This window comes from Hippoglossus hippoglossus, chromosome 16 (assembly GCF_009819705.1).
Source record: "Hippoglossus hippoglossus isolate fHipHip1 chromosome 16, fHipHip1.pri, whole genome shotgun sequence".
NCBI classification, from domain to species: Eukaryota; Metazoa; Chordata; class Actinopteri; order Pleuronectiformes; family Pleuronectidae; genus Hippoglossus; species Hippoglossus hippoglossus.
The window spans coordinates 26,705,865-26,732,638 of record NC_047166.1 but is presented as its reverse complement, the minus strand read 5'-3'; the positions used below and the strand labels follow the sequence as shown (position 1 = coordinate 26,732,638).

The 26,774-nt window shown below is 39.9% G+C and overlaps 1 protein-coding gene and 1 long non-coding RNA gene across 5 annotated transcripts in view; one reads left to right on the top strand and one right to left on the bottom strand.

Moving 5' to 3' along the window:
- Positions 1-26,774, top strand: LOC117776881. The gene is made up of 4 exons (XR_004616503.1): positions 1-710; positions 11,103-11,118; positions 11,377-11,381; positions 26,761-26,774. It is a non-coding gene; the product is annotated as an uncharacterized LOC117776881 (long non-coding RNA).
- Positions 23,101-26,774, bottom strand: part of LOC117776873 (low-density lipoprotein receptor class A domain-containing protein 4-like) — a 71,099-nt gene continuing 67,425 nt past the window's right edge. For all 4 annotated transcript variants that reach the window (XM_034611243.1, XM_034611242.1, XM_034611241.1 and 1 more), the window contains one exon: positions 23,101-25,067. In XM_034611243.1, coding sequence (XP_034467134.1) covers positions 24,483-25,067 — 585 coding nt within the window. In that variant the 3' untranslated portion in view covers positions 23,101-24,482. The remainder of the gene's footprint in view (positions 25,068-26,774) is intronic.

Genomic DNA, 26,774 nt, shown 5'->3' with positions numbered 1-26,774 from the left:
TTTTTTTTTTTTGACTTATTTTTTATTTAGTTTTCAACAAAACAATATGCATTTTCAGACAGTTACTTTCTTTGTCCATTTTTCAACTGTATATAGTATTGGTATACATGGTATTCAGGTACAGTGTGCAATGCATAGAAAGAACAACAAACATCAAATAGTGCTCACTCCAAGATAAAAAGAGGGGGGATAAGAATAAGAATAAATGATTGATTACATACATAATTAATTAAATTAAAAGAAGAAAGAAAAAAGAAAAAAGAAAAAAGAAAAAAGAAAAAAGAAGTAAAATGAAAATAAAACCAGGGATGAAGAAATAGTAATTGTCCACTCCTGAATGTAGTATCATAGGTGCTATATATGCTTTTCAGAGAGGATGGTGTATAATGTGTGTGAATAGGGAGAGTTAACAGATAACCGCTCAACCAGAGGCCCGAGCAACATAAATTAGTAACCCTCATTGTATTAATAACGCCGAGACAGGACCCCATCGTTTAGTAAAGATAGACTTTTGGAGCCTTAATGAATATGTGATTTGCTCCATTTGGTAGATGTCCCATACTTTTTGGGTCCATATATTGTATGTGGGGGGGTCTGGTTTTAACCATTTGATGGTTATACACTTCAATGCTGCTGTGAGTAGTATGTTTAGCAGGTATTTTTTGGCCCTCCCATCCAGGCCTTCAGGCATCGCTCCCAATAGTGCTACTGTGTGGTCTTGTGGGATGTCCTGCTGGAATATCTCTTTGAGGGCAAAGACTTCTCTCCAGTATGTGTTTAACTTAGGGCAGAGCCAGAATATATGTGTGTGATTGGCAGCACGTGTTCCACAGTTCCGCCAACACAAGTTGGAATGAGTCGGGCCCATCTCGGCTAATCTGGTAATTATTTTCCATTTAAATTCCCTCCAGGTGTTTGAATTTGTAACTAGGTGTGCCTCTGTGCACATCCCCTCCCAGGTATTCTGTGGTATGACCGTGTTCATTTCTGCCTCCCATCTCTGCTTTATCTGTAGGGAATTATGTAGATTCATAGATAGAAATATGTTATATAGTTTACTTATTGTTTTCTTATCTTCGTTCCCATCTGTATTTCTATTAAGAACCCCTCTAAAGGGGTACGTTCTCAAAAAGTTCTCAATTGCAGATATCTGAAGAAATCTGTTTTGGGGAGATCAAAATCCCTTTTCAGCTGCTCGAATGTCTTGAGGTTGTCCTCATTAAATAGCTGGTGCAGGTAAACCAATCCCATATCTGACCACTTTCTAAAGCCTGTGTCTAGATTGTTAGGTGTGAAGGTCTTCATAGATCCAATGCTTGTTAGTGATGAAATTAACTTCGGAAGCCCAAAAGTGGTCTGTATTTTGTTCCAGGTTTTAAGAGTGATCTTAGTCCACTCTGCCAGTTCTTTTATGGGTGCATCTAAAAAAGGCAAGTTTTGTAAGGGCTCTGGGCATAGGTTTTTCTCAATATTAAGCCAGCGAGTGTATGTGCTATTCTGAATCCACGCTATCAAAGGTTTCATTTGTGCAGCCCAGAAGTAATATTTTAGGTTTGGAAGTTTAAGGCCTCTGTTTACCTTAGATAGTTGTAAGGTTTTAAGTCTAATTCTAGGGCGCTTTTTTTGCCAGATAAATTTGGAAATTATTTTATCCAGGTTATCAAAAACGGATTTTGGAATTTCTATAGGTAGCATCTGAAATAAGTCTGGGCAGAACATTCATGCGAATACTTTCAACACGACCGAGCAGGGACAGAGGGAGCGTAGACCATCGTTCCAGGTCACTATCAATGCACCGAATTATTTTACTATAATTGGCCTCGTACAAATTCTGTAAGGATGAGGGGATGTATATGCCAAGGTATTTTATACCGTCTTTTGGCCACTTAAATCCACTTTGGAGTTTTACAGTTCTTGAGATGTTACCATTGACATCTGTTTTTTCCACATTTACCTTGTATCCTGAGTAGTATCCATACTGTGAGATGAGTTCCTTTAGATGTGGTATAGTTGATGCAGGTTGGGTCAGATATAATAATACATCATCAGCGTAAAGGGATATTTTATGCTCTTCTTTATGTATTACAGTTCCTTTTATTTTGTTATCATCTCGGATGAGCTGGGCCAAGGGTTCGATACTAATTGCGAACAGCAGGGGTGATAAAGGGCAGCCTTGTCTGCAGCCGCGTTCCAGTGTGAATCTTTGTGATCTATATCCATTAACTTTAACAGCTGCCTGTGGTGATGAATATAATGTTTGTATCCAATTTAGAAAGTTGGGGCCAAATTTGAACCGTTTTAGTGTTTGGAATAAATATTGCCATGATACCCGGTCAAATGCTTTTTGAGCATCTAGGGACAATTGATTCTGATTTTTCTTCTTTTTGATGGGATATAATGTTTAATAAGCGTCGTAAGTTATCGCCATAGTATCTTCCAGTGATGAATCCCGTCTGATCCGGGTGGATAATTTCAGTGATTATATGATTGACTCTTCTTGCTAAGATTGCTGTTAGAATGCGCAGATCCCCATTCAGCAGCGATATCGGCCTATAGGATTGGCACTCTGTGGGGTCTTTACTTTCTTTATGAATTACCACTATAGTGGCCTCTTTCCAAGACGGTGCCATAGTTTTAGATTCTAATGCATGGTGGTATGCTTTTAGCAACAGTGGTGAACAACAGGTTTTATAAAATTCATTAATATATCCGTCTGGTCCTGGGCTTTTATTATTTTTGAGCGTTGAGATCACTTGCTTGATCTCCCATTCCTCAATAGGCTCATCTAATTCCTTAGCTGCTGGTTCTGTCAGTTCAGTTAATTTTATAGGGTTTAGGAACTCTGTAAGTTTTGCATCATCAGAGCAGGTATCTGTATTTTTGTATAAAGATTCGTAAAACTCAGCAAAGGATTCTGCTATTTTATCTGGTTTTGTAACAAACGTTTCTTTTGATTTTATTTTCTGTATTGTATTAGATGATTGCTGTTTTCTTAATCTAAATGCTAATAATCTGCTTGCCTTGTTACCGTGTTCATAGTATCTTTGGTTTGTGAATCTTAAACTTCGCTCAATTTTATCTGATAGTAGGCTGTTGAGTTCTCTCCGGGTTGCGTTTAGGTCATTTAGGAGACTGGCCGACGCTGATTGTTTATGTTTATGTTCTAAATCTTTTATTTTATCCTCTCTGTTTAGCCTCTTTTCCTCTTCTCCTAGCACATGTAAATGAAATAATACCTCTGATGTATGCTTTGGCACAGTCCCACAATATAAGAGGAGTCGTTTCAGCCGAGGTATTATTATCCAAGTATTCCTTGACTTCTGCTGTGACAAAGGAGGTAAATTCTTTATCATTAAGGAGAGATGCATTAAGTCTCCATTGTTTAGATGTTGGTCTTTGGCCTATGTCCCATTTTAATGCCACAGGTGCGTGATCAGATATAGTTATAGGCAGAATCTCAATGTCCACTATCCTATGTAGCTCTGCTTTAGTGGTAAAGAAATAATCAATCCTTGAGTAGGATGTATGTCTGCTTGAATAGAAGGTGAAATCCCTGCTTCTCGGAAACTTGCTTCTCCATATATCTACAAGGCCTGCTTCCAGGGATTGGTATTTGAGCATTCTACTCATTCTAGAGAGTGGAGCTTTAGAGGCAGGTTGTCGGTTGATTAATTGTGACATTACACAATTCAGGTCTCCTCCCATCAGTAGCAGTCCTGAACTATATTGTAAGATCTTATTGAACAATGTCCTGATAAAGCCGGGCTCATCTTCATTAGGTGCATATACATTTATGAGAGACACTTCTATGCCATCAATTAAACCATTAACTATAATATATCTCCCCTCGGTATCTTTATGTACCAGTGTTTGTGTGAAGTTAATTTGTCTGTGTATAAGTATGGATACTCCCTTTTTTCTCCCTGACCGGTGTGAAGAGTAATATACTTTATCTGCCCAGGACCTTTTCAACTTTTCATGTTCCGCATCAGATAATGGGTTTCCTGTAGGAATGCAATGTGACAGTTGGCTTGTTTCATCTGATGCAGAATTTTCTTTCTCTTAGCAGGGCTATGGAGACCTTTGACATTATAACTTATAACTTTTAGCGGGTCCATTACGTATAATATGCAATTTGCATATTTTGGGAGTTCGTTCAGGGAAATGGGAAGCGGAAGTAAACAGTGAGCACATGGGTCATGTATCTTGTTATGTGGAGTGTGAGGACTTGGACTACATAATGGAACCAATAGGGGTGGGTTAAACAAGGATATTTAAGAAAAATAGGTAATGACCTTGTTGTTCTTATATCCAACATAGGATCCCCTGGGAACAGTGGGATCAGAACAAGGGGAGCACAACAGTTGTGACTGCTGTTAACTAACATTAACAACAGTCCGGTGGGACCTAGTCCCTAGCCACTAAGGGCAAGCAGCAACGGTGCACAGTCGAATAGAATTGACTATGCTATGGGTGTGCTAAGATAAGGAATAGAGAAAGAAAGATTCAGGCCCCTGCAGTACCTGGCATAGGTCTGTAAAGTCAAACAGCTCCTCATGGTAAAATAGTATCTGAGTTGCACGCAGAGCTAATAGTCTCCTCTTAGGGTAGCTGCCTGTGAGCAAGTATAGTGGAATTATACAAATAATATGAATAGAAATAACAGGCACAATATAGGCTATAAGGGTTTGTGTTCTCAAGTGGGATTTGAGTAATATAAAAAATATATATATTTAAATACAAAATAAACTAGGAAATAATGATGGGCCAATATGTGAGAGTGCAAAGTGTTGGTAGGGATACATTTAGTCAGCAGCCTCAGTAGATGGAATAACTTTCTTCTGGACATACTCCATGGCTTTGCTGGGATCCAGAAACTCCTCGTCTTCGTTGTTGTGTGAAATCCGGAGCCTGGCTGGATACAGTAGACCGTAGCGGACTCCTTTCCTTCCTCGTAGGGCCTTCCGTATGTCTGTGAACGCGGCTCTGGCTTTGGCGACGCTGGGTGTATAGTCTGGGAAGATAGCGATCCGGTTCCCGTTGTACATCAGCGGTGCTCTGTCTCGGGCTCTCCTCAGGATCTCTACAGCATCTCCGTCATTGTGTAGTTTAGCGATGATCACTCGTGGTTTCTCCCGGTCTCCTGGTTTCCTGGTGGCGAATGTGCGGTGCGATTGGTCAATCTTTATATCCCGGTACATCTGCAGGACTTCTCTGATAACTTTGGCAACTGTTTTGGGGGAGCTGGAGTCCAGTTGTTCTTGAATGCTGGCTATTCGGATATTACACCGTCTCATTCTCCCCTCCATGTCCTCGCATTGGTCTGTTAAAGTTGTCACCTGTCTTTGAAGGCTGGTTACCGTAGCTTGTTGTGCCGCCACCTCGTCGGACCATGTTGATAAGCCGCCCTTCATGTCTTTTATTTCGGTTTTCATGTGGTCAACTTCTGTTTGGATGGCGGTCGTGTTATTAGCAATTTCGGACCGCACCGCTTGTAACTCGGACTTCAGGGAATGGAAATCCTCCGCTAGCGCACTTTTAATTTCCTCTCTTATAATTTTGGAAATCTCTCCCTTTAGGGAAGACAAGATGTCCGCTTTAATTCTTTCAGTGGCCATACCTGGGCTTTCACTTCGGGTGGGGGAAGGTTGGTCCGGATCACCTGGTGGTCTCTGTCTTGTCGTTCTTGTAGGCCGCGATGAGCTACCGCCGGATTTATATTTGTATTTTTGAAGCTTTTCCGCCATTCAAAACGACGTAGCTTGCATAAGTCAGCTTTTGGCCTCTTTGTGTTGTCCTCGGTGAGCTTTGTTGCTGATATTTATGTAATAGTAGCTGTTTTTTGATGAAAATATTGTCGCTTCTGCAGGAGCACCGAAATTTGCGTCTTACTCCATATCTTGCTCACTAGCGCCCCCGGAGCTAGGGTTTTTAATGAATTTGTTGTTTATATCAACGGATAATACGGGTTTAAATGTAATTATTTCCTTAAATTTAGCTACAGCACTATCAGGTAGACATCTAGAAAATTAGTTTTTTATTAGTGGCATATATTCTGATAATGAAAAATTGAAGGTTATTAAATTATGGTCTGATAGAATTGGATTGCGCGGAAGTACTGTTAGATGTTCAATTTTGACACCGTATGATAATACAAGGTAAAGTGTGTGGTTACAACAATGAGTAGGTTGGTGTACACACTGACTGAAACCAATTGAGTCTAGTATGGAAATAAATGCTACGCTAAGGCTATCTTTATTATTGTCAACATGAATATTAAAGTCACCAACAATAATAATTTTATCGGTCTTTAGGACTAGGTTTGATAAAAACTCAGGGAATTCTGTTAAAAATTCAGTATAAGCCCCAGGAGCAAGGTAAACTACAGCAAATATGATTGGCTGTTGGTGTTTCTTGGATTGGCGTGGAAGACTAAGAACAAGACTTTCAAATGAGTTGTAGCTTAGTTTAGGTTTAGGATTAATTAATAGACTGGAGTTAAAAATAGCAGCAACTCCACCTCCTCGACCGAATTCTCTGGGAACGTGTGAATTTACATGACTGGGGGGAGTAGATTCATTTAGGCTGACATATTCATCGGGATGCAGCCAGGTCTCAGTGAGGGACAATAAATCTATTTTTTGATCTGAGACTAGTTCATTTACTAAAATAGCCTTTGATGATAATGATCTTATGTTTAAAAGACCACATTTAAAAATCTTTGTTTCCTGAGTTGTTGCAGAGGTTGTGTTAATTTGTATTAGATTTGTTTGTGGAATTCTCCCTCTGTTATTGTTTGATTTAAATAATTTAATGGGACGGTGGACAGGACCTGTCAGTGTGATACTGGTTGGCTGGCAGGCCTGTCAATCACTCATTTTAATGCCAATTCAATTCAAGCGTGTATTGCCATTGAACAGCTGTACAACCAAACTTAAGTGCAACTCCTCTAAGTAGTACAAAGAGACAATAACAGTTAAAAGAAAACAAAGATCAAAGATCGACCAACCACATTTGTAAATAAATAGATATTGCATAGACGATTATAAGATAAAATTTGTACAGCACTTACACCAGGATAATATAATATTAATGCATATTACCTGTGATACTGCACAGACCCGAGTTCAGTTCACAGTTCTACTGTGACTTCAGTTCTTTTATAGCAGATGGATAAAAACTATTCAGGAATCTGGAGGTCAATCAATCAATCAAATTTTATTTGTATAGCCCATATTCACAAATCACAATTTGTCTCATAGGGCTTTAACAGGGTGTGACACCCTCTGCCCTTAACCCTCAACAAGAGTAAGGAAAAACTACTAAAAAAACTTTTAACAGGGTAAAAAGAAGGTAGAAACCTCAGAGAGAGCCACATGTGAGGATCCCTCTCCCAGGACGGACAGAAGTGCAATAGATGTCAAGTGTAAAGGAGAACATCATCAAGATAAAGGTTTTAGCAGCATTGATAAAGGTAAATAAGAGGTGCAGCTCTAAGTAGACCTGTAGCCCCTCCCAGAGGGCAGCAGAGCTAACAGGTGGTTACCTGGGTGGGCCGATTCCTGGGTTATGTTTGTGGCCCGACGCCAGCATCGGACTCTGTATATGTCGGTAAGAGAAGGTAGTTGAGTGTTGGTGAGGTTCTGTGCTGAGGTAGTGCTTTTTTGTCAGCCGCTGTGCAGCTTGTAAACCACACCAGGATGTGGGAGGATACTTTCCACAGAACATCTGTAAAAAGACAGCAGCAGCTGCTGGGACAGGTTTACTCTCCTCAGTGTCCTTAAAAAGTAGAGCTGCTGTTGTGCCTTTTTCACCAGACAGGTGGTGTTAACAGTCCATGAGAGGTCCTGGGAGATGTGTGTGCCCAGGAATTTCAAGTCAGCTCAAGAGTCAGCACTCTCTCCACCACGCCTCCTTTGATGTATAGAGTGGCTGGTTCCTGTCTCTTCCTCCTGAAGTCGATAATCAGTTCTTTTGTTTTGGAGTGGTTGAGTGCCAAGTTGTTGGCCGAGCACCATGCAGTCAGTTTTTGAATTTCATCCCTGTAGGCAGACTCTTTGTTGTTTTTTATCAGCCCCACCACAGTTGTGTCATCCGCAAACTTAATGATTGTGTTTGTGATGTGGGTTGGTGTGCAGCCGTAGGTGTATAAAGTGTATAGCAAAGGACTCAGCACACAACCCTGCGGGGGCTCCAGTACTAAGCGTCAGGGTCGGGGAGTGATGGAACCCCAATCTGACTCACTGTGGGCAGTTTGTTAAAAAGTTCTTAATCCATCTACATGTATGCTCACTGACACCCAGATCGTGAAGTTTGGATACCATTTTGCTTGGGATGATCGTATTAAAAGCAGAGCTAAAGTCAACAAACAGCATTCTCACATATGTGCTAGGGTGTTCCAGGTGAGTTGGTGCAATGTGAAGAGCTGTGTTGATGGCGTCTTCTGTCGACCTGTTAGCTCTGTATGCAAATTGGTGTTGGTCCAGAGTGGGAGGGAGAGAGGATTTGATGTGTTTAAGGACCAGCCTCTCAAACACTGCACGAAAAGCTGAATTTTCGCCCCTGCAAACGCCTGCAAACTCGCCTAATTCCTGGCAGTTAGTGCCCGTTTACAGGATGCTAATTCCGCATTTGCCCGTGACACAAATTGGCAGAAACGTACTCCTGGTAGTGCAGTGGGGGGGCTGAGGAGGGGGAGTGCTGCCGGGGAGTCGCGGAGCGAAGGTTTGATCCAATTAGCATATGAATCGCAATGAAACCGCTGGTGAGAACTTCTCTCGCTTCACCATTGGATGAAACCACAGACCTTTGAAACGAAAAGTCACTCATGATTGGCTGGTAGATCTGTTGCTATTGGTCACCCTGGGTCATTGCAATACACACGTGGGAAAACCCCTCACACACAATAACAATGATAATTATAATAATCATAATAATAATAATAATAATATTATTGTTGCTTATATTTATTTATTAATATGAATTATTAGTAAGCCTATACCAAAACCACTGCAGATGCTTGATGCTATATATATTCATGTCATTGTTATCATATTGGCTACACTATATCAATGACGTGAATATACATTTTTGGGGCAAAGAGAAAAACAATTTATGCTGTAAATGTTGAATCAAAGCTTTATTTACAGTGTGTACATTTTGAACAAACAAAACTGGCCCAAGCAGTGTCAGCCAAATGCAGCCTACACCCGGATCTGGGGTATCATTTGAGACTTAAAATGCCTCTTTGCAGCCTCCGGGTCGTAGGATCTGGGTGGCAATCTGTCCGAATCTGCCCCAGTGTGCAGACACCTGTGGTGCGTTGCTATGTACAGAACTAGGAATTTTAACAACAAAGAGCCTTGATGAACTTCAAACTAGAGTAGATAATATCAAAGTACCTTACGAGGTTGGAAGAATTCCCCTACGAATTTCATCTGGTTTCACAGGATTTACAGCAGATCAGTGGAAAAACTGATTTACAAAAAACAATTTACTCTCTGTTTTGTCTGAAGGGTCTTATTGACAGCAGACACTATGACATGTGGTTTGACTTTGTACAGGTGTAACAGAGTTAGAAATGTACTTTATTTATTTTTATTTATAATTTGTATTTGTGAATTTTATTAGTTATTTTACTTTATTAACGCTACCTGCGGAAATTACCTTGCTGTGCATCACCTTTTGTGTTCCTCCGAAAGCTCATACTTCCTGTCGACTCCTCCCCCCCTCAGTGTTGTTTTACATTGCTGAGGGTAAGTCACCTGCGGAAATGCTCCGCGCTATTTTATAATTTTCTTTGAAAATTAACGGTTTAAATTACATGTTGTAAATACAAGTACACTGTGCTGCTGTTTTGAGTGTTAATATGTTTTGTAAATGTTGTCATTTAACTTTCACGGCGATATATTTTACACGATGGTGGCGCCATTTTGTTTAGTAGCGTCGCGGGGATTTCGGCAGCCCTTTGAAGTTAAATTATTTTATTTTGTATGTTTAAGAACGGAGGTGCAGCAAGAGAGGAAAAACAATCACAGCAAAATAATGTGTTGTTTTCTACAGGTATGTGGGTTTTCATTTTTGAAACCAAATTTTTGATTAAGCTGTTTAATAACCCAACCCAAGGCATTATTCTATTTCACCCAACAATGTGTCACTTTTGTCCTGTTGTATATAATTCATTTGTAATCGTTCCCTGCAAAAGTCTGTGTGGTAGACTGTGTTTATTACATACTGTTGTGAAAAGTATGAATGAGAGTGTTGTTTTACATTGCTGAGGAATGGAGGTGCAGCAAGAGAGGAAAAACAATCACAGCAAAATAATGTGTTGTTTTCTACAGTAAATAAAAAGCTGGAAAACAACCCCCTGAGTCGTTCGTCCCTGTGCCCAATGGGCACAGGGACGAACGACTGTGCTGCCTGCAGATTCCGGTGAACAGTCGTTAACCTGAAATTCCACCTAAGTTTCCAGCGACACTAACTGACACAAATTCTTCTTTTCATGCAGTGAAAGCACTTCATTACTGTAGAGGTAAGAGCCACAGGTCTGTAGTCATTCAGGCAGTTGATAGATGGTTTCTTGGGTAGAGGCACAATGGTGGCAGATTTTAAACATTTAGGGACCGTTTAGTTGATAGAGAGAGGTTAAAGATGTTGCTAAATACCTCTGCCAGCTGGTCCGCACAGTCCCTGAGTACCCTCCCTGGTATGCAGTCGGGGCCAGCAGCCTTCCTGGGGTTCACACCATGGAGAACTCTCCTGACATCTTCTGTGTTTACAGTAAGTGCCAGGTTGTTTGTGGATGGTAGTGGTGCCGGCCCGGTCTCTGCCTAAGTCACCTCAAAACGGGCAAAGAAGTGATTGAGCTTCTCAGCAAGCAAGTCGCTGCGGGTGCTGGTAGTTGGGTCCTTGTTGTCCTTGTAGTTTGTCAGATGCTGAATGCCCTGCCAGACACCCCGGGGGTCCCTCTCGCTGAAGTGTCCCTCGATCTTCCTCCCATATGCTGCTTTGGCCTCTTTGATGCCTTTCTTTAGGTTAGATCTGGCAACGCTGTATAGTTCCTTGTCCCCAGACCTAAGGGCTGAATCACAGTCTCTCAGCAGCAGCTTGACATCCCTGGTCATCCATGGTTTGTTGATCCGATAACATCTGATCTGTTTGTTGACAGTGATGTTATCAATACAGTGGATGTGTAGTCTGCCACATCCTGTTGTGCAAATAGATCCCAGTGAGTGTGCTCAAAACAGTCTTGGAATTGGATGGAAGCATCCTCGGGCTAAATCGTTATGCTCCTCACACTAGGCATAGTTTTCCTAATGAGAGGCCTATATGCCGGGGTGAGAAAAAGGGAAAGGTGGTCAGACTGGCCTAAGTGAGAATGGGTGGAGACTTTGTATCCTTCCCTGATGTTGCTGTATACATGATCCAGTGTATTTTGACCCCTCGTCTGACATGTAACATGCTGGTAGAATTTAGAGAGAACAGTTTTTAGATTTGCATGGTTAAAGTCCCCAGCCACGATGAAAAACCCATCAGGGTGCAGTCTGTAGATTTTTGATAGCTGTAAGCAGGATGTTCAGTGCTATGTTGACAGACAAATACGCCCATGCTAGCGGTTACTGTCATGCTGAAGAGAAAGTTTTCCAAAGACCTCCAGGACTCTTCACAAAGTATACTATCTGGTCAGACAGTAACTTGGACAGTATTAGTTTGGCCCCCAGCTCTACTGTGAGGAACCTTGTAGTTATGTTTGACCAGGACATGTTATTTGACCCACATATAAAACAAGTCTCGAGGACAGCTTTTTTCCACCTGCTTTTATGAATGTAAATTTAATTGAATTGATTAGTGCTATACTTAAATTAGTCATACACAGTTAAGTGACGTTTAATGTGCTACGTCAATTCTTTAACATTAATTCAATTCAATTTTATTTGTATAGTGCCATATCCAGAGATGGGCAGTATTTCTATTACTTGTATTTGAAATTTCAATTACTTTTGAGTATTTTGTAATTTGTATTTGATAGGGCCGATAAAAAATCTAACGTAATTTGTAACAAAATACTTTAGAGTGGAGTAATTTTGTATTTAAAATACTCAAAATACTTTCTCCACGAATCAAAAAACAGTTCACGAGTTCAGTCTTCAGATCTTCAAGTTCAACGGATTGTCTGTCAAGGTAAATATTTTATCTGAGTGTGACAGATGTCAACTAGCTTGATGTATAATTTATGTCTGGGTACATAGCCTATTGTATATACATGGTGAGGGTTATAATATCAAGCTAGCGATCGATGCTAACATGCTAATGACGCTAGCATGCTGTCAAGGCTAGTGCATAGCCAGTGTTTAGCAAGTTAACTTATCAGTCGAGTAGCTAGCTATAGGAAGAGGGAGATTGGGAGCTTGTATGTTCTTACCCCTAACCCTAACCAAAATGGAAGGATTATTATGTCATAAAGATGTCAGTGTGAACCTGTATGAGACACTTAACACTGTAATATAGAACTATGTGGCCTACCATGCCACTGGCCAATGTAAGAGAGAAATAAGTAGGCTACCATGCCACTGGCCAAGGTACAGTAAAAGAGAAGTAAGTAGGCTACTCACTTGTTAAGTTACCTGTTCACTTTTGTATTGATTTACTATTTACCTTTTATTTTTATTCATTTTTCTGTGCAGAACTTGATGTACAGTAATTTATTTAGGCTCTTTACCTGTGTACAACTGGTTTTAATTCTATATTTTGCTTTTATAGTATACATAGGCCTAATGTGTGATGCTATTCATATGTGATGAATATTTTCTTGTTGATACAAAGCCAACGTTTATGGGCTGTTAAGTCCAATTAATAAAAATATATATACATAATCAATCAAGTTGTCTTTTAATAGCTTTGCTTAGTTACACTGACATTCTGTGACTGTTCTTCCTTTTTGTGGGGTTCACCAGAGCTTTGTGTACATTATATAGCCCAAACCTGAATGCTCTGCTATACCAAATTGTGAGAAAACGGAAAAATCCAGAAAAAGTATTTCCTATATTTTAAATACAAAATACATGTATTGTATTTTGTTACATTTTCTGGCACCAGTATTTTGTATTTTATTTTAATACATTTATTTGAGGGGTATTTTGTATTTTGTATCAAAATACATTTTAATGTATTTTTGCCCATCTCTGGCCATATCATAATATTCATAATCTCAAGGCACTTTAGATAGAAGGTCAAGATATGGAAGCCCATTTCCGCCACTGTGATTAAGAAAATATAAATCCTGTATCTCATAATTATGACTTAGTATCTCATTATTATGAGATACTAAGTCATAATTATGAGATACTCACTGTGGGCGGGGCGCAACAGAGCAGGGAAGCCGTGGTTGAGAGGCTGCGGTCAGGACAGCCGCCTGTCTCGCAGAAGAGAGCGACTATGCATCGAGGCAGAGACATAACAATCGATTCATGTTTTCTGCTCAGTTCATTGTCTTCGCGATGTGCTGCTGCTGCATAATTATAACCAGCGCTGCTCCAGGATCAGAACAGACGCTCATTAAAGGTCCGGTCGATCTGTATGTGTCGGAGTCTGTTTACGCCTCACTTCCCCTCTGACCTGCGCTCACTTTACACTTTAACAATAAACACCAGCACTGATCACAAGTTAGTAGGACACGTACAGGACTGACGTTTACTTTGTGTTTGTTTGAGTTCATGAGACACATGTTTAAACACCGTGTCTCATGAACCTGCATGCACCGTGTGTTCACACAACACGAGACGTAACGTGACGCGCACAGTCAGGACATCAGGGTTAAAGTGACGGAACGATCCGGAGTCATGATCCGTCATCATCGATTCATAACTAAATACATATGATTATCAGTTTGTGTGAAGAGGGACAGAGACGAGCACACACACACACACACACACACACAGAAACGCACACTCCCGCAGACAGACCCTGCAGTCAGTATCTCATGATTATGAGTTAACTATGTCATAATATCGTTCCGTCACTTTAACCCTGATGTCCTGACTGTGCGCGGCGCGTAACGTCTCGTGTTGTGTGGAGCAGGGGACTGCGTGCACACGGTGCAGTAAGTCATAATAATGAGATAGTAAGTCATAATTATGAGATACTAAGTCATAATTATGAGATACTAAGTCATAATAATGAGATAGTAAGTCATAATTATGAGATACTAAGTCATTATTATGAGATACTAAGTCATAATTATGAGATAGTATCTCATAATAATGAGATATTAAGTCATAATTATGAGATACAGGATTTTTATTTTCTTCATCACAGAGGCGGAAATGGGCTTCCATATCAAGACCTTAAAATGTATAAAGAAACCCAACCGTTCCCACAATGAGCAGCACTCTGGCGACTGTCGAGAGAAAAAACTCCCTCGTTAACTGGAAGAAACCTCTAGCAGAAGCAGACTCACTGTGGGCGGACATCTGCCTCGACTGGTTGGGGCAAGCAGAGAAAAATGGGGATGAGAGGAGAGATGGGTGGAAAAGAGTGGAGAAAAGAAAGAGAGATAGGAGGGGATAGGGAGGAGAGAGAGGAGAGAGAGACCAGGAACACTTGTGCACCATCAGGTTTCAGCTCAGACTAGTTATAATAAAAACAATATGAGTGTAAAGATGTTATTAAAATAGCAACAACAATTCATATAATAGTAATAATAATAATAATAGTTGTTACCACTATACATTCAAGTGCACTCGAAATTATTCAAAATTATTTGCACGAGGAATACGATTTTAGATTTTTATAGAGATGTAAGCCTATCAGAGGTGTGAGCAGCACTAGCAATACTCAAATTTATGACTATGAACAATTTTGCAAATTTTTCATATTTCATGTTTGAACTATTTGTGAACTCTATTAGGCTCTGTTATTTTAGTCATAGTCATCTCTCTAATTAGAGAATTACTATTATTATTATGATTATACTATGGCTTGGTTGAATCCTATTGTGACGCCTTCTTTATAGGAAAAACGATGAACACTACTACTGTGTGAAAAGGTGTCAACCCCAAATTTCTAAATGCCTCCTGATTCTGAGCAGTCTAGATCTGGGCCTGGTCCTGCCACACACTCTTAACCCGAATAAGTTGACTTTACTTGAAAAGTGCGTGGAAACCCGTTGCCTTAAATCATTTAAGTTTTTACGCAAGCTAAAACTTAACTGGTCAAGTTGTACTAACACAAAAACGTATTTAATCAGAGCACATATTCAAGTTTATATTAGCCATCTTCACTCAAAATCATTAGTTAACATAAATTATTTCCTAGTTTAATGAAATTATCATTTTAAGTTTAACAGAAAAACATCTTTTAGGAATAATGAATAACAAACATTACTTAACACTACTTCAAATCATTTGTTAATGTAAGTAATGTCTTTTCTTTTAATTTAATCATATGAGATAGCTAAATACATAGTTTAAACTAAATTGTATGGAAAGTAAGACATTAAACAATAATGTAAATTCTCAAAAGCATTTTATTGTTAACAAAACCATTTCAATATTTTATCACAGCAGTAAAAAAGCTTGTCAATCTAAAGAAAGCACAGCACTTTCATGCTCAACAAGGAGGATCCCAATATCAATATGGTCATCATCAGAGCCCTTAATAAAGAAGACAAACATAAGAGCACAATGACAACTCATTAAATAAATATCAAAAATGTTTAGCGATGTAGCCGAAAAAGCTTGGAAAAGGCTATTGCTAGTACAGTGGGGCAAAAAAGTATTTAGTCAGCCACCAATTGTGCAAGTTCTCCCACTTAAAAAGATGAGAGAGGCCTGTAATTTTCATCATAGGTACACTTCAACTATGAGAGACAGAATGGGGGGAAAGAATCCAGGAAATCACATTGTAGGATTTTTAATGAATTAATTGGTAAATTCCTCGGTAAAACAAGTATTTGGTCACCTACAAACAAGCAAGATTTGTGGCTCTCACAGACCTGTAACTTCTTCAAGAGGCTCCTCTGTCCTCCACTCCTTACCTGTATTAATGGCACCTGTTTGAACTCGTTATCAGTATAAAAGACACCTGTCCACAACCTCAAACAGTCACAATCCAAACTCCACTATGGCCAAGACCAAAGAGCTGTCAAAGGACACCAGAAACAAAATTGTAGACCTGCACCAGGCTGGGAAGACTGAATCTGCAATAGGTAAGCAGCTTGGTGTGAAGAAATCAACTGTGGGAGCAATTATTAGAAAATGGAAGACATACAAGACCACTGATAATCTCCCTCGATCTGGGGCTCCACGCAAGATCTCACCCCGTGGGGTCAAAATGATCACAAGAACGGTGAACAAAAATCCCAGAACCACACGGGGGGACCTAGTGAATGACCTGCAGAGAGCTGGGACCAAAGTAACAAAGGCTACCATCAGTAACACACTACGCCGCCAGGGACTCAAATCCTGCAGTGCCAGACGTGTCCCCCTGCTTAAGCCAGTACATGTCCAGGCCCGTCTGAAGTTTGCTAGAGAGCATTTGGATGATCCAGAAGAGGATTGGGAGAATGTCATATGGTCAGATGAAACCAAAATATAACTTTTTGGTAAAAACTCAACTCGTCGTGTTTGGAGGAGAAAGAATGCCGAGTTGCATCCAAAGAACACCATACCTACTGTGAAGCATGGGGATGGAAACATCATGCTTTGGGGCTGTTTTTCTGCAAGGGGACCAGGACGACTGATCCGTGTAAAGGAAAGAATGAATGGGGCCATGTATCGTGAGATTTTGAGTGAAAACCTCCTTCCATCAGCAAGGGCATTGAAGATGAAACGTGGCTGGGTCTTTCAGCATGACAATGATCCCAAACACACCGCCCGGGCAACGAAGGAGTGGCTTCGTAAGAAGCATTTCAAGGTCCTGGAGTGGCCTAGCCAGTCTCCAGATCTCAACCCCATAGAAAATCTGTGGAGGGAGTTGAAAGTCTGTGTTGCCCAGCGACAGCCCCAAAACATCACTGCTCTAGAGGAGATCTGCATGGAGGAATGGGCCAAAATACCAGCAACAGTGTGTGAAAAGCTTGTGAAGACTTACAGAAAATGTTTGACCTCTGTCATTGCCAACAAAGGGTATATAACAAAGTATTGAGATGAACTTTTGTTATTGACCAAATACTTATTTTCCACCATAATTTGCAAATAAATTTTTTAAAAATCCTACAATGTGATTTCCTGGATTTTTTTTTCTCATTTTGTCTCTCATAGTTGAGGTATACCTATGATGAAAATTACAGGCCTCTCATCTTTTTAAGTGGGAGAACTTGCACAATTGGTGGCTGACTAAATACTTTTTTGCCCCACTGTATATAAGTTTACTCGTGTAAATGTCTGAACAGTTTGAGCTCAACAATAGACCACTTATCCAGCCTCAGTGGATTGGGGTACTCAGTGAAGAGAAATATTTTTGGCAGATTAAAAACCACCATTTTCACATGAAAAGTGGAACAATATCATATTTTTTTAATTGTATGGATAAAACTATGCCCATATGGTTTTACAAATAATTGTACAAGTTTATATAATATGTTTGGATACGCTTACATAAAGAAAGAAGTTACTTACAAGAAGTAGGAGTGAAGAAGTCTGTCGGGTTGTCTCCCAAGAATAATGGGAAGGCCTCCGTATGGATATCAGCTCTGTCATTTTTTTAGAGAGCAAAATGACACTTGATAGATAATATAATGACAAGAAATTAATGGTTTATAAATGAAAGCTGAAACAACCAAGCACAATTTGGATTGGATTGCACAATTACACAAGTAGAACTTTTCAGAAAATGTTGTCATGACATTGGCAAGTACATGATGGGTATGCACCAACATCTTGTGAGAACTGTGAATAGCTGCCCAACCTTCCCTCTATTGGATCAAAATATTTTAATACGAGCAGGACTGTGCCCATCAACGCCTTCATAGAATTTCTGCTTGAGGTTCTTGCCCCCAAACCTGTTGAACTCCACGTAAACCTGAAAAAACTGAGAATGTTACAGTATTACATTACAAGTCATTTCTGCTCAAGTTGTTTCCTTTCCACTCTACCTGTATTGTGTGTGCATATCAATACCACCCTGTACCTCTACAATCACAGTCATTTAAGGTTAAAATCGTGAGCAGTTCATTAACAAGCCTCATTGTTTCAACAAAACACAGTGCACATTTTGAATCGGTATGAACAGCGAGCATGAGCCCCAAGTACATGCTACATGCATGCTAACATCTTGCTAACACTAAATTCAAATTTTAGCTGAGAGTTTTGCACAATTTTTCCTTTACACACACACCATTTCATTTGGTGTAACTTTAATTAACACTGCTTTTTAAAAAAAACTGTTTTCGTAACTTAAAGTGAATGTTTCGCTATCGGCAGCAGTCTGTGAGCCGATAGCACATTGACACTTACTTAAGCTTGTGTTGTCACTGGACCATCTTTTTGATAATAACATGTTCCAGAGAGCTGTCTGAAAAATACTTAATTTGGTTAAACACACTCACCGTTCCACTTGGTGTTGATGCTTCCAAACTCTCACAGTTCTCACAGGTCAAGTTCTCCTGTCTACACAGTAGCAACGGACTCCTCACACAGAATGTCCCAAATTGTTACCGGCAGAAATTCAAATAAATTACCTCTGTTTAACATGATAATTAACACTGGATGCTACAGCTGAATAGTACAAACAACTAATTTGTTTTAGTAATGACATGATGTTTGTACAAAACAAGATAGAATAAGTAATGACCACTAAAGAAGTTTATTTCAAATAAAATCCGGGTTTAGAGCGCAAGCTGAGGAATTTTTGGATACCATCTTCAGTTTAAATAGTGGCCTTTACAGCAGACAGTTAATCTCTGACTATCTCTCTGTGATTTTAAGCCGCTCCATTGACTTTCTAACTCTGAGAGAGTGGAAATCTGATTCCCCTCCTTGCTTTATATATCATATCCTCAACCTGCATCATCAAACAACACAGAAACCAGGCTAACTAGCCGGATAAGTTGCTGATCTGCCTTCAATCCTGTTCATGTTATCTGGCTGCATCAGAGGAGAGATCAAGAGCTGAGTGGCACAACCGCTTGCCCTGACTCCAGTGATCACATTACAAAAAAATGTATCCATATAGGGCTAAGGGAAAAAAAATATACAGGGAGACCAGCAGAGTAATCACTTTTTAAGTTTTATTCATTACGCTGCAGTTTAACTACAGCATAAGTACAAGCATAAAATCTTTGACTACAACAGCAACATTTTTAGATTTTTTTCTATTTTTTCTGTAAAAGTATTGCAATAACAGACCTTAGGCCTAAACCCTATTACATCACAATTGCTTAAATAAAAAGAGGCAAAAACACAACTTTATTTCTGTGGCTGAGCACAGAGGGAGAAGGGGAGAATGAGAATAATAAATCTTTGCAAATAAAGCAAACTGATGTTACAAAACCAATGATGGAAGCAGTCCTATGGTAACTGTCAAGACAGTGATACCAAACGGTTGAAATGCTATCTTTGCTATTATAATTGTTATTGTTATCTGGAACAGTAAAAACAGCTACTAGTCAGCATTTGAGTAAAGACTTCTTACAAGTGGAAAGAGGGAGCACACTGCAGGGGCAGAATTTAAATAATTATCAGTCAGAGCCCAAGCTAGTTCTTCAAGCTAGTGCAGGAAACAGAAAAAAAACTGGTCTATTGGAGGAACAAGAGCCAAGCTCTAACCAAAGTTACTGCCCCTTATTTGTTGCTTTGAAGAGGAAATGGCGTGTTGCTATGTACATCGTCTATAGGTAAGAATAAACATGCTCTGCTGTTACTCTACAGTGACGTTGTTTTCAGTACATACTGTAAATAAATGACTGCAGATTAAACATCACTCTTGTTTCAATATAATGTGCCAAATATAATATTGCAATGTAGAAAAAAGATAAATAAAAGAGAGAAACGTTCAATGACAGTTAAATATGCATTTTTCACACTGGTGCAACTGTCATCTTGACCACAAAAAAAAGAGTGGGAAATAAACCTTTTTCCTTTCTGTTCAGTAATCAAGTATTAAAACATTAACCATTCCAATTCTGAACAGCTGAAATGCTATATGTATAGCCCAACATTCAGCTACATCTATAGCATTTCTAGTGTGTTCTAGTTTTATTGTGACTGCTTGTTCTCAGAAAAAATATATATTTCTCAACAACTTGCTCAAACCAGAAGTTATCCTTATCACAACACACTATCATTTATAGCAAAATATTATGTTTTTATTTGGGTTACAACCATATTCTAAGCATAACTTGCAAACCATGTTTTCTCATTAAAAAAGACAAAGTACTTATTTATTTTTTTACTGTAGGCATATACAAATTTGATGCTTCCTTCTTAAAATTCTTATATTGTCTATACATTATATTACATCATTCACAAAAATGTTTGTGGTTTCTACCCATTGGGTAGGATATGTGCATAATATATTCAAGTTATATACAGCACCTTACAAATAAACAGAAAGACAGACTACTGAAAAAAGCACCGTTAGAAGTGAGGCACAACGAAGGTGGGAGCTTTTTGAGTGCAAGTGGGTTCCAATGTCTGCTCCACACGTGGCCTGTTACTGAATGAAATGGCTTAAGCTGCTTCACTGGGAACCACCACTCCTGTCTGGCACAATGGAAACACGCTTTGTAAACATTGTCAGTGAATCCAGTCATAACTCGGAGCTAAAAAAATCTTTTCAAGGCTGAGCTGCAGGTTATTATGTTGTCAACATGGAAAAACACACACACACACACACACACACACACAGTGCTGGTCCTGTGGTAAGATTCAGTCTGTAATTATGGAGGAGCTTGAGAAGTGAAGACATTTTGGAAAAGCACTCCACACTCCAGGAAAGCGTGTCAGCACTGGAACTATACTTTGCAAAGAGATGGAAATTATCTTTTTAAGGCAATCTTAACCAACTCTCCCTCACATGTTTCTGTTCCAGTCGGCCAGACAGGCTGACGGTCAGCCCTCACATCAAGCACCTATAAGGATTCCAAGCAGCAGTTTCACCAAGGTGTGGTCTGGCACCTTATTTACTCACATAATAGTAACATGCAAACCTCCTTGTAGAAAACATAAAATGTATCTTTAGAACTACATTAACAAGCTATGACTGTGCAGACAGAACAAGCTGAGAAAACAGAATGAAGGAAGAAAAGTGAGGAAAGAAAGAAGGTCTGTATAGACAAAGGGCATGTGTTGGGACAGTATCTTCTCCCAGACCTTTCTGTGTAACAAAATGTTCTGACAGGTAAAAACAGACCATGTTTTCCCTCAATACTTGTGCATGTCACTGCAGACAGGCAGATTTCTCTCCTTTCAATTATAGGCGAGGGAACTTGGGAAGGGACATAAGAAGCAGCAGTAGCAACAATGGTAGCAGTAGCAGCAACAACAATAGCAGCAGTGATGTAGTAACACACACACACACACACGCACACGCGTGCACACGCACACACACACACACACAGATGATAACAGAACATAAGAGATATGTGCTGTTCTTATCTGCTGCATTAATATACTCTCTTTAGTCTCTACTAATCATGTATCAAGATAATGTCAGTATTAAATTCAAATGATAGCTGTGTTCCAACAGATGAATGTACTTTTCTTATTTGCAAAATACATGAAATAATATAAAAAGTGTGATTTTTGTATAACACCAATAATACAAACGAAAGGAGAAATCCGGTGATATTTTAGGCTTTTGTAATGGTCAGTATATCCGCTAAAAACACAACAAACATCAAAACCAATCAACAAGTGTCTCATCCCCTTTCTGTCACTGGCCTCCACTGTTGTTTGAAAAACAATTTAAACACATCAGTGACAGTGCTGCACTTGGTAACACCATTGATTAGCATAAATAGACACTGACTTTTGAATCCACCCAAATAGGCCTATTCACTAGACTAAAGTACAACATGTGTAAGCTGCCACTGAAAATAGTCTAAAATATTCACTATTTCTTCTTAAAACTACAGATGGGCTAATGTGGTCTGGGGCTTTATATTAAAAAGAAGATGAAACCCAGTTTTGGTGAGCCCCTAAAATGTGTTCTTGACATTGAAAACAGCTCCAGTTTCCTGGGGCCTTCCACCATCTATCACAGTCTTCATTTGCAGAAGGGGTTTGCTCAATCAATGACATGAAAGAAGTTGGTTGTATGTGTGGGGATCAGATTGGTAACCCATCTGTTTTAGTAAATGGATAACAGATAACATTAAAGTCTTCAGTATGAATCAATGGTCCTGAGGTTGATAGCCACAGCCAGCGTACAGAAGTCACCAAGAGTTAAGATTACTTTGTGTTTTCATGAAATTTATACATATGACATTTAGAATAAACACCAGCCTTCTCCTCTAATCTTCTACAAGACAAGCAAAATAGTTTCCTCAAGATTTAGTTCTTATTTTTTGTTGTTTGAGTAGTCTCAGTCTCTACAGCTGCAGTTTGTACTTTGCTCAGTTTACATTGTTTTCACTGTGCAGCTTTAATGGAGCCTGTGGGAGGACTGCGTGCCCTTTGTTTGAGCTTTTACCCTGAGGTCACTTCCACCCTATGTTAATAACCATAGTGCATCTGTGATTTTTTAAAGAGACACTCAACTGAATTCTAATTAATAGCTTAATTAATAATAATGGTTAACAAGGACAATGCCGCGCGCGCACACACACGCACAAGCACACACACGCCTCACACACAGTAAGCACACAGGGAGAAGACAGCAAAAGCACACTGCCAAACAAGGTCTCCACTCCGGTCTACTTTAAAGGGCTTCAGTGGACTTCATTTTCACACACCTTTTCTGCACATGGATGAAAGGAGGGAATGATGAACACTGTTACAAAGCTGGGATGCATTTTGGGGGTGGGGGCAGGGGGGGGAAGAGAGTGCAAGAAACAGAAAAAGCACAAGAGCGAGTAGATAAGGCAACGATGAGCAGAGAAAATGGCTAGATTTTCATAAATGTTTTTTAACCCTCCCATAGCCCTTTCACTTTAACCACAAATTTCATCTTAAACCTGATTGCTGTGCTGACAGGAATCTTCACTTTGTAAAGTCTTGTTTTTGTGACTTAAGAGACTTTAAGTAGCCTTCTTCTTGTTGTTGTTTTGTGTTTATGTTGTTATGGTGGCAGGGTTCGAGTTTCAGTGTGGCTGTTGGCAGATAACTGTTCATGCCAAGATGAGCAATGAGAGGAGGTCAAGGGGGTAGGTGGAGTTATAGATGCAGGAAACTGGAAAGAGGAAGTGTCAAGTGCTCAGAGGTCAGGACAGGGTTGAGAAAAGACATATTTGCTGTGACCAGGCTGCTGAACAGACATGTAGATATTTTGTTATCGAGTTCAGCTGTTTAAGATTAGGTTGATATCCAACCAGCTGGCCAGATTAACCACTTGTTGGTATGGGTCTCACCAAGCAGCTCTCATCAATCTAATAGTTTACTCTGGCTTTGGAAAGCCATCTTCAAATCCTGTAACAATCCACCAGAGGATTTAGAGATGTTTTGTCCAACCAGCAGCTGGTTACACAGCAGATTCCATCCGCATGAGGCTGAAGTTTACTAAGACATGAAGCAGTACGAGGTTATTCTCTTACTAAGTCTCGCTGTGCCTGTGGTGTCAGCCGACAGTGATACCGTAGGCTGGGTACAAGCATTTCTTGTGGTTTTCAAAGGAAGGATTTAAGCTTATAATACTTGTTGTTGGTTTTAGTTTTTTGCTCCTTTGGAGCTTAAGTTCAGTCAGTCCATTCATGTAAAGGACAAAAATAAACCCCAAGAAAACAAACAAAAAATAAAATTAAACAAAACATCAGAATAATTATCATCACATACCATCTTCTCTTTAACAGCAAAGGGATAGTGCAACTTTTCTTGCTTGTGTTTTCAATGTCATAATGAGTAATTTCCACCCTTTGTTTTGTTTCCTCGTGAACCTTGGCACTAAGATTTGGGTTTGTGAGGCTCAGGTTTTGTTGTGTTCTCTTCATGTCCTTAATTCTCACCTCAGTTCTCGCTTTGTGCACAGGTCCGGAAAAAAAGGAAAAGAAATAAAAAATAGAAAACAAAAATGAAAATCATAATTTTCAGTTCCCAAAGAGGGGAAAAATAAAGCAAATGGTTTCAATCTATGCTCGCAGTATGTTTCTTTCTTATATGTTTCTTTCTTAAAAAAGTCTTCACGCAGTGCATATATCCCGAATCAACTCTTTGTTCCTCACATTCCTTGTTTAGTTTTAGCTAAGGTTGATATTTGTTTGTGCATGAGAGTGTGGAAGGAGGACATCAGAGAGACAGAGAGCAAGAACACTTATTGATCATCAGGGGTGAAGTGGAGAGACATTTCTCAGTCTGGGGTGGGTGGCCAAGCCTGCTTTGCTAGCCTTTTAGTCACACCAGGTCCTCCGGCTGGCCATCCTTGGCCTTTGTAGGTACTATTGTGCTTTCTGATTGGCTCTGCTGCGGGATTGTCCTGCTCCCTGCGCCCCCTAACCTCGGGTTATTGCTGTGCTGCTGTGGAAAGAATGCAGAGCCGGGGTAGTGGCACATCACCTCACTGTATGCCGGTGGGGGGCCCTCCAAGCATCCGTGGTTGCTGGAGTTGGCTGCGCTGATGCCCATGTTACTGCTGGGCGGCCTCGGACCACCACCTCCCATGCCTATCCCTCCACCCACAATGCCACCCAGACTCCCACCTCCTCCCATGTCGATCAAGTCACTGTCGTAGATGGTCCTGTTGGGTGGCGCCCTCACTGACTCACGGTTGAGCTCCATCTGCTGCTCAGAGTCACGGAGCTGCAGGGTGCAGGGCCCTTGATATGGTGGGGGCTCCTCGCCGTCCGACAGCGATATGGTGGGCGGAAGGTCAATCTGGTGCTGCAAGTAGGGATAGGTGGGCTGAAAGCGGCTGAAGCGGTCACGCTGCATAAAGGAGGGAGCAGTGAAGCGATCCCTGGCCTGGGGAGTGTATAATACCTGGGAAAGTGAGAGAAAGAAGGATGCAGAAAGGGTGAAGAAGAAAGGTAAAAGGAGGTGAGGAGGGGGGAGAGAGATGAGAGAAATTTAATTGACTTGTACTGACGAATGCTGTATCGTCTCTGTTTTGTGTTTATAAAGCAACCTGTGAAACCTTTTTAAATATCCATAGATAGAACTGCATGTCACCGAACACAATCACTACACAAAAATGCTGTTAAATTATGTTTTGCCTGTGTAAAACAATGAATTTAATGTAAACACTCCCAACATTTAAACATTTTAAAAAGCCAACTCTTGATTCAGAGGTTTTAGCTAATTATAAACCCGTATCAAACCTGCCCTTCATTTCCAAAATCCTTGAAAAAGTTGTTGCTAACCAGCTGTTTGATTACTTAGATCAGGTCTCTTCAACGTTTTTCAGGCCAAGGACCCCCAAACTGATGGAGAGATGGAGCAGGGACCCCCTACTATATATATTGTATAAAATTGTGTTTTATATTAAACTGGGCCTAGTGCCATGTATAAACATAGCTACCCTGTTATTGTGCATTCAATACTAAGCTATTCAAATAATACCCAGGTTCATATATTCATGTTTTTATTTTAAACATTTGCAAGGTACAGGGTGGCCGTGCCACTGCCATTTATAAACATACATCTTGCATACAATTATTTTAACACTGAGCTATTAAAATAATTCACAGATTCATGTTAATGTGTATTTAAAGACATTTAAATTTGTGGAAAAAAAATTGGTTGGAAATTTTTTTAATAAAATGTTAAAAAAAATTGTCTAATCAACCAAAAATTTCGCGACCCCCCTGCAGTACCTCCGCGGACCCCCTGTTGAAGACCTCTGACTTAGATAGTAATGGTTTGTTGGAAGACTTCAGTCAGGATTTAAAATCCATCACAGCACAGTTAAAAGTTACTAATGACCTTTTCATAGCCTCAGATAATGGACTTGTCCCTATACTCATCCTGTAGGATCTTAGTGCCTCATTTGACACCATAGATCACAAGATTCTTTTACAGAGACTGGAACAACATGTAGAGATTAAAGCAACGGCACTAGACTGGTTTAAATCATATTTATCAGATAGATTTAAATTTGTTAATGTTAACAATGACTGCTCCATGCACACACAAGTTAGTCATGGAGTACCACAAGATTCTGTCCTTGGACCGATACTTTTCACCCCTATATATTCTCCCTTTAGGCAACATCATCATAAAGCACCACATACACTTCCATTCTTATGCAGATGACACCCAGCTGTACATATCTATGAAGCCTCCAGCTGGTAAAAAGTGCTGCAGCAGGACTGCTGACGGTAACTAAAAGTAGAGATCATATTACTGCTGTCTTAGCTTCTCTGCATTGGCTCCCTGTAAAATTCCGAATAGAATTCAAGATCCTGCTCCTCACCTATAAAGACCTTAACAATCAAGCCCCTTCATATATCAAAGAGCTCATAATACTGTATTGTCCAAATAGATCCCTTCACTCCCAAAACACAGGCTCCCTTGTGGTTCCTAGGGTCTGTAAGAGTACAATGGGAGGTAGATCCTTCAGCTATCAGGCTGCTCTCCTGTGGAACCAGCTCCAAATCTGGGTTCGGAAGCAGACACCATCTCTGTATTTAAGGTCAAACTTAAAATGTTCCTTTTTGATAAAGCCTATAGTTAGGGCTGGATCAGGTG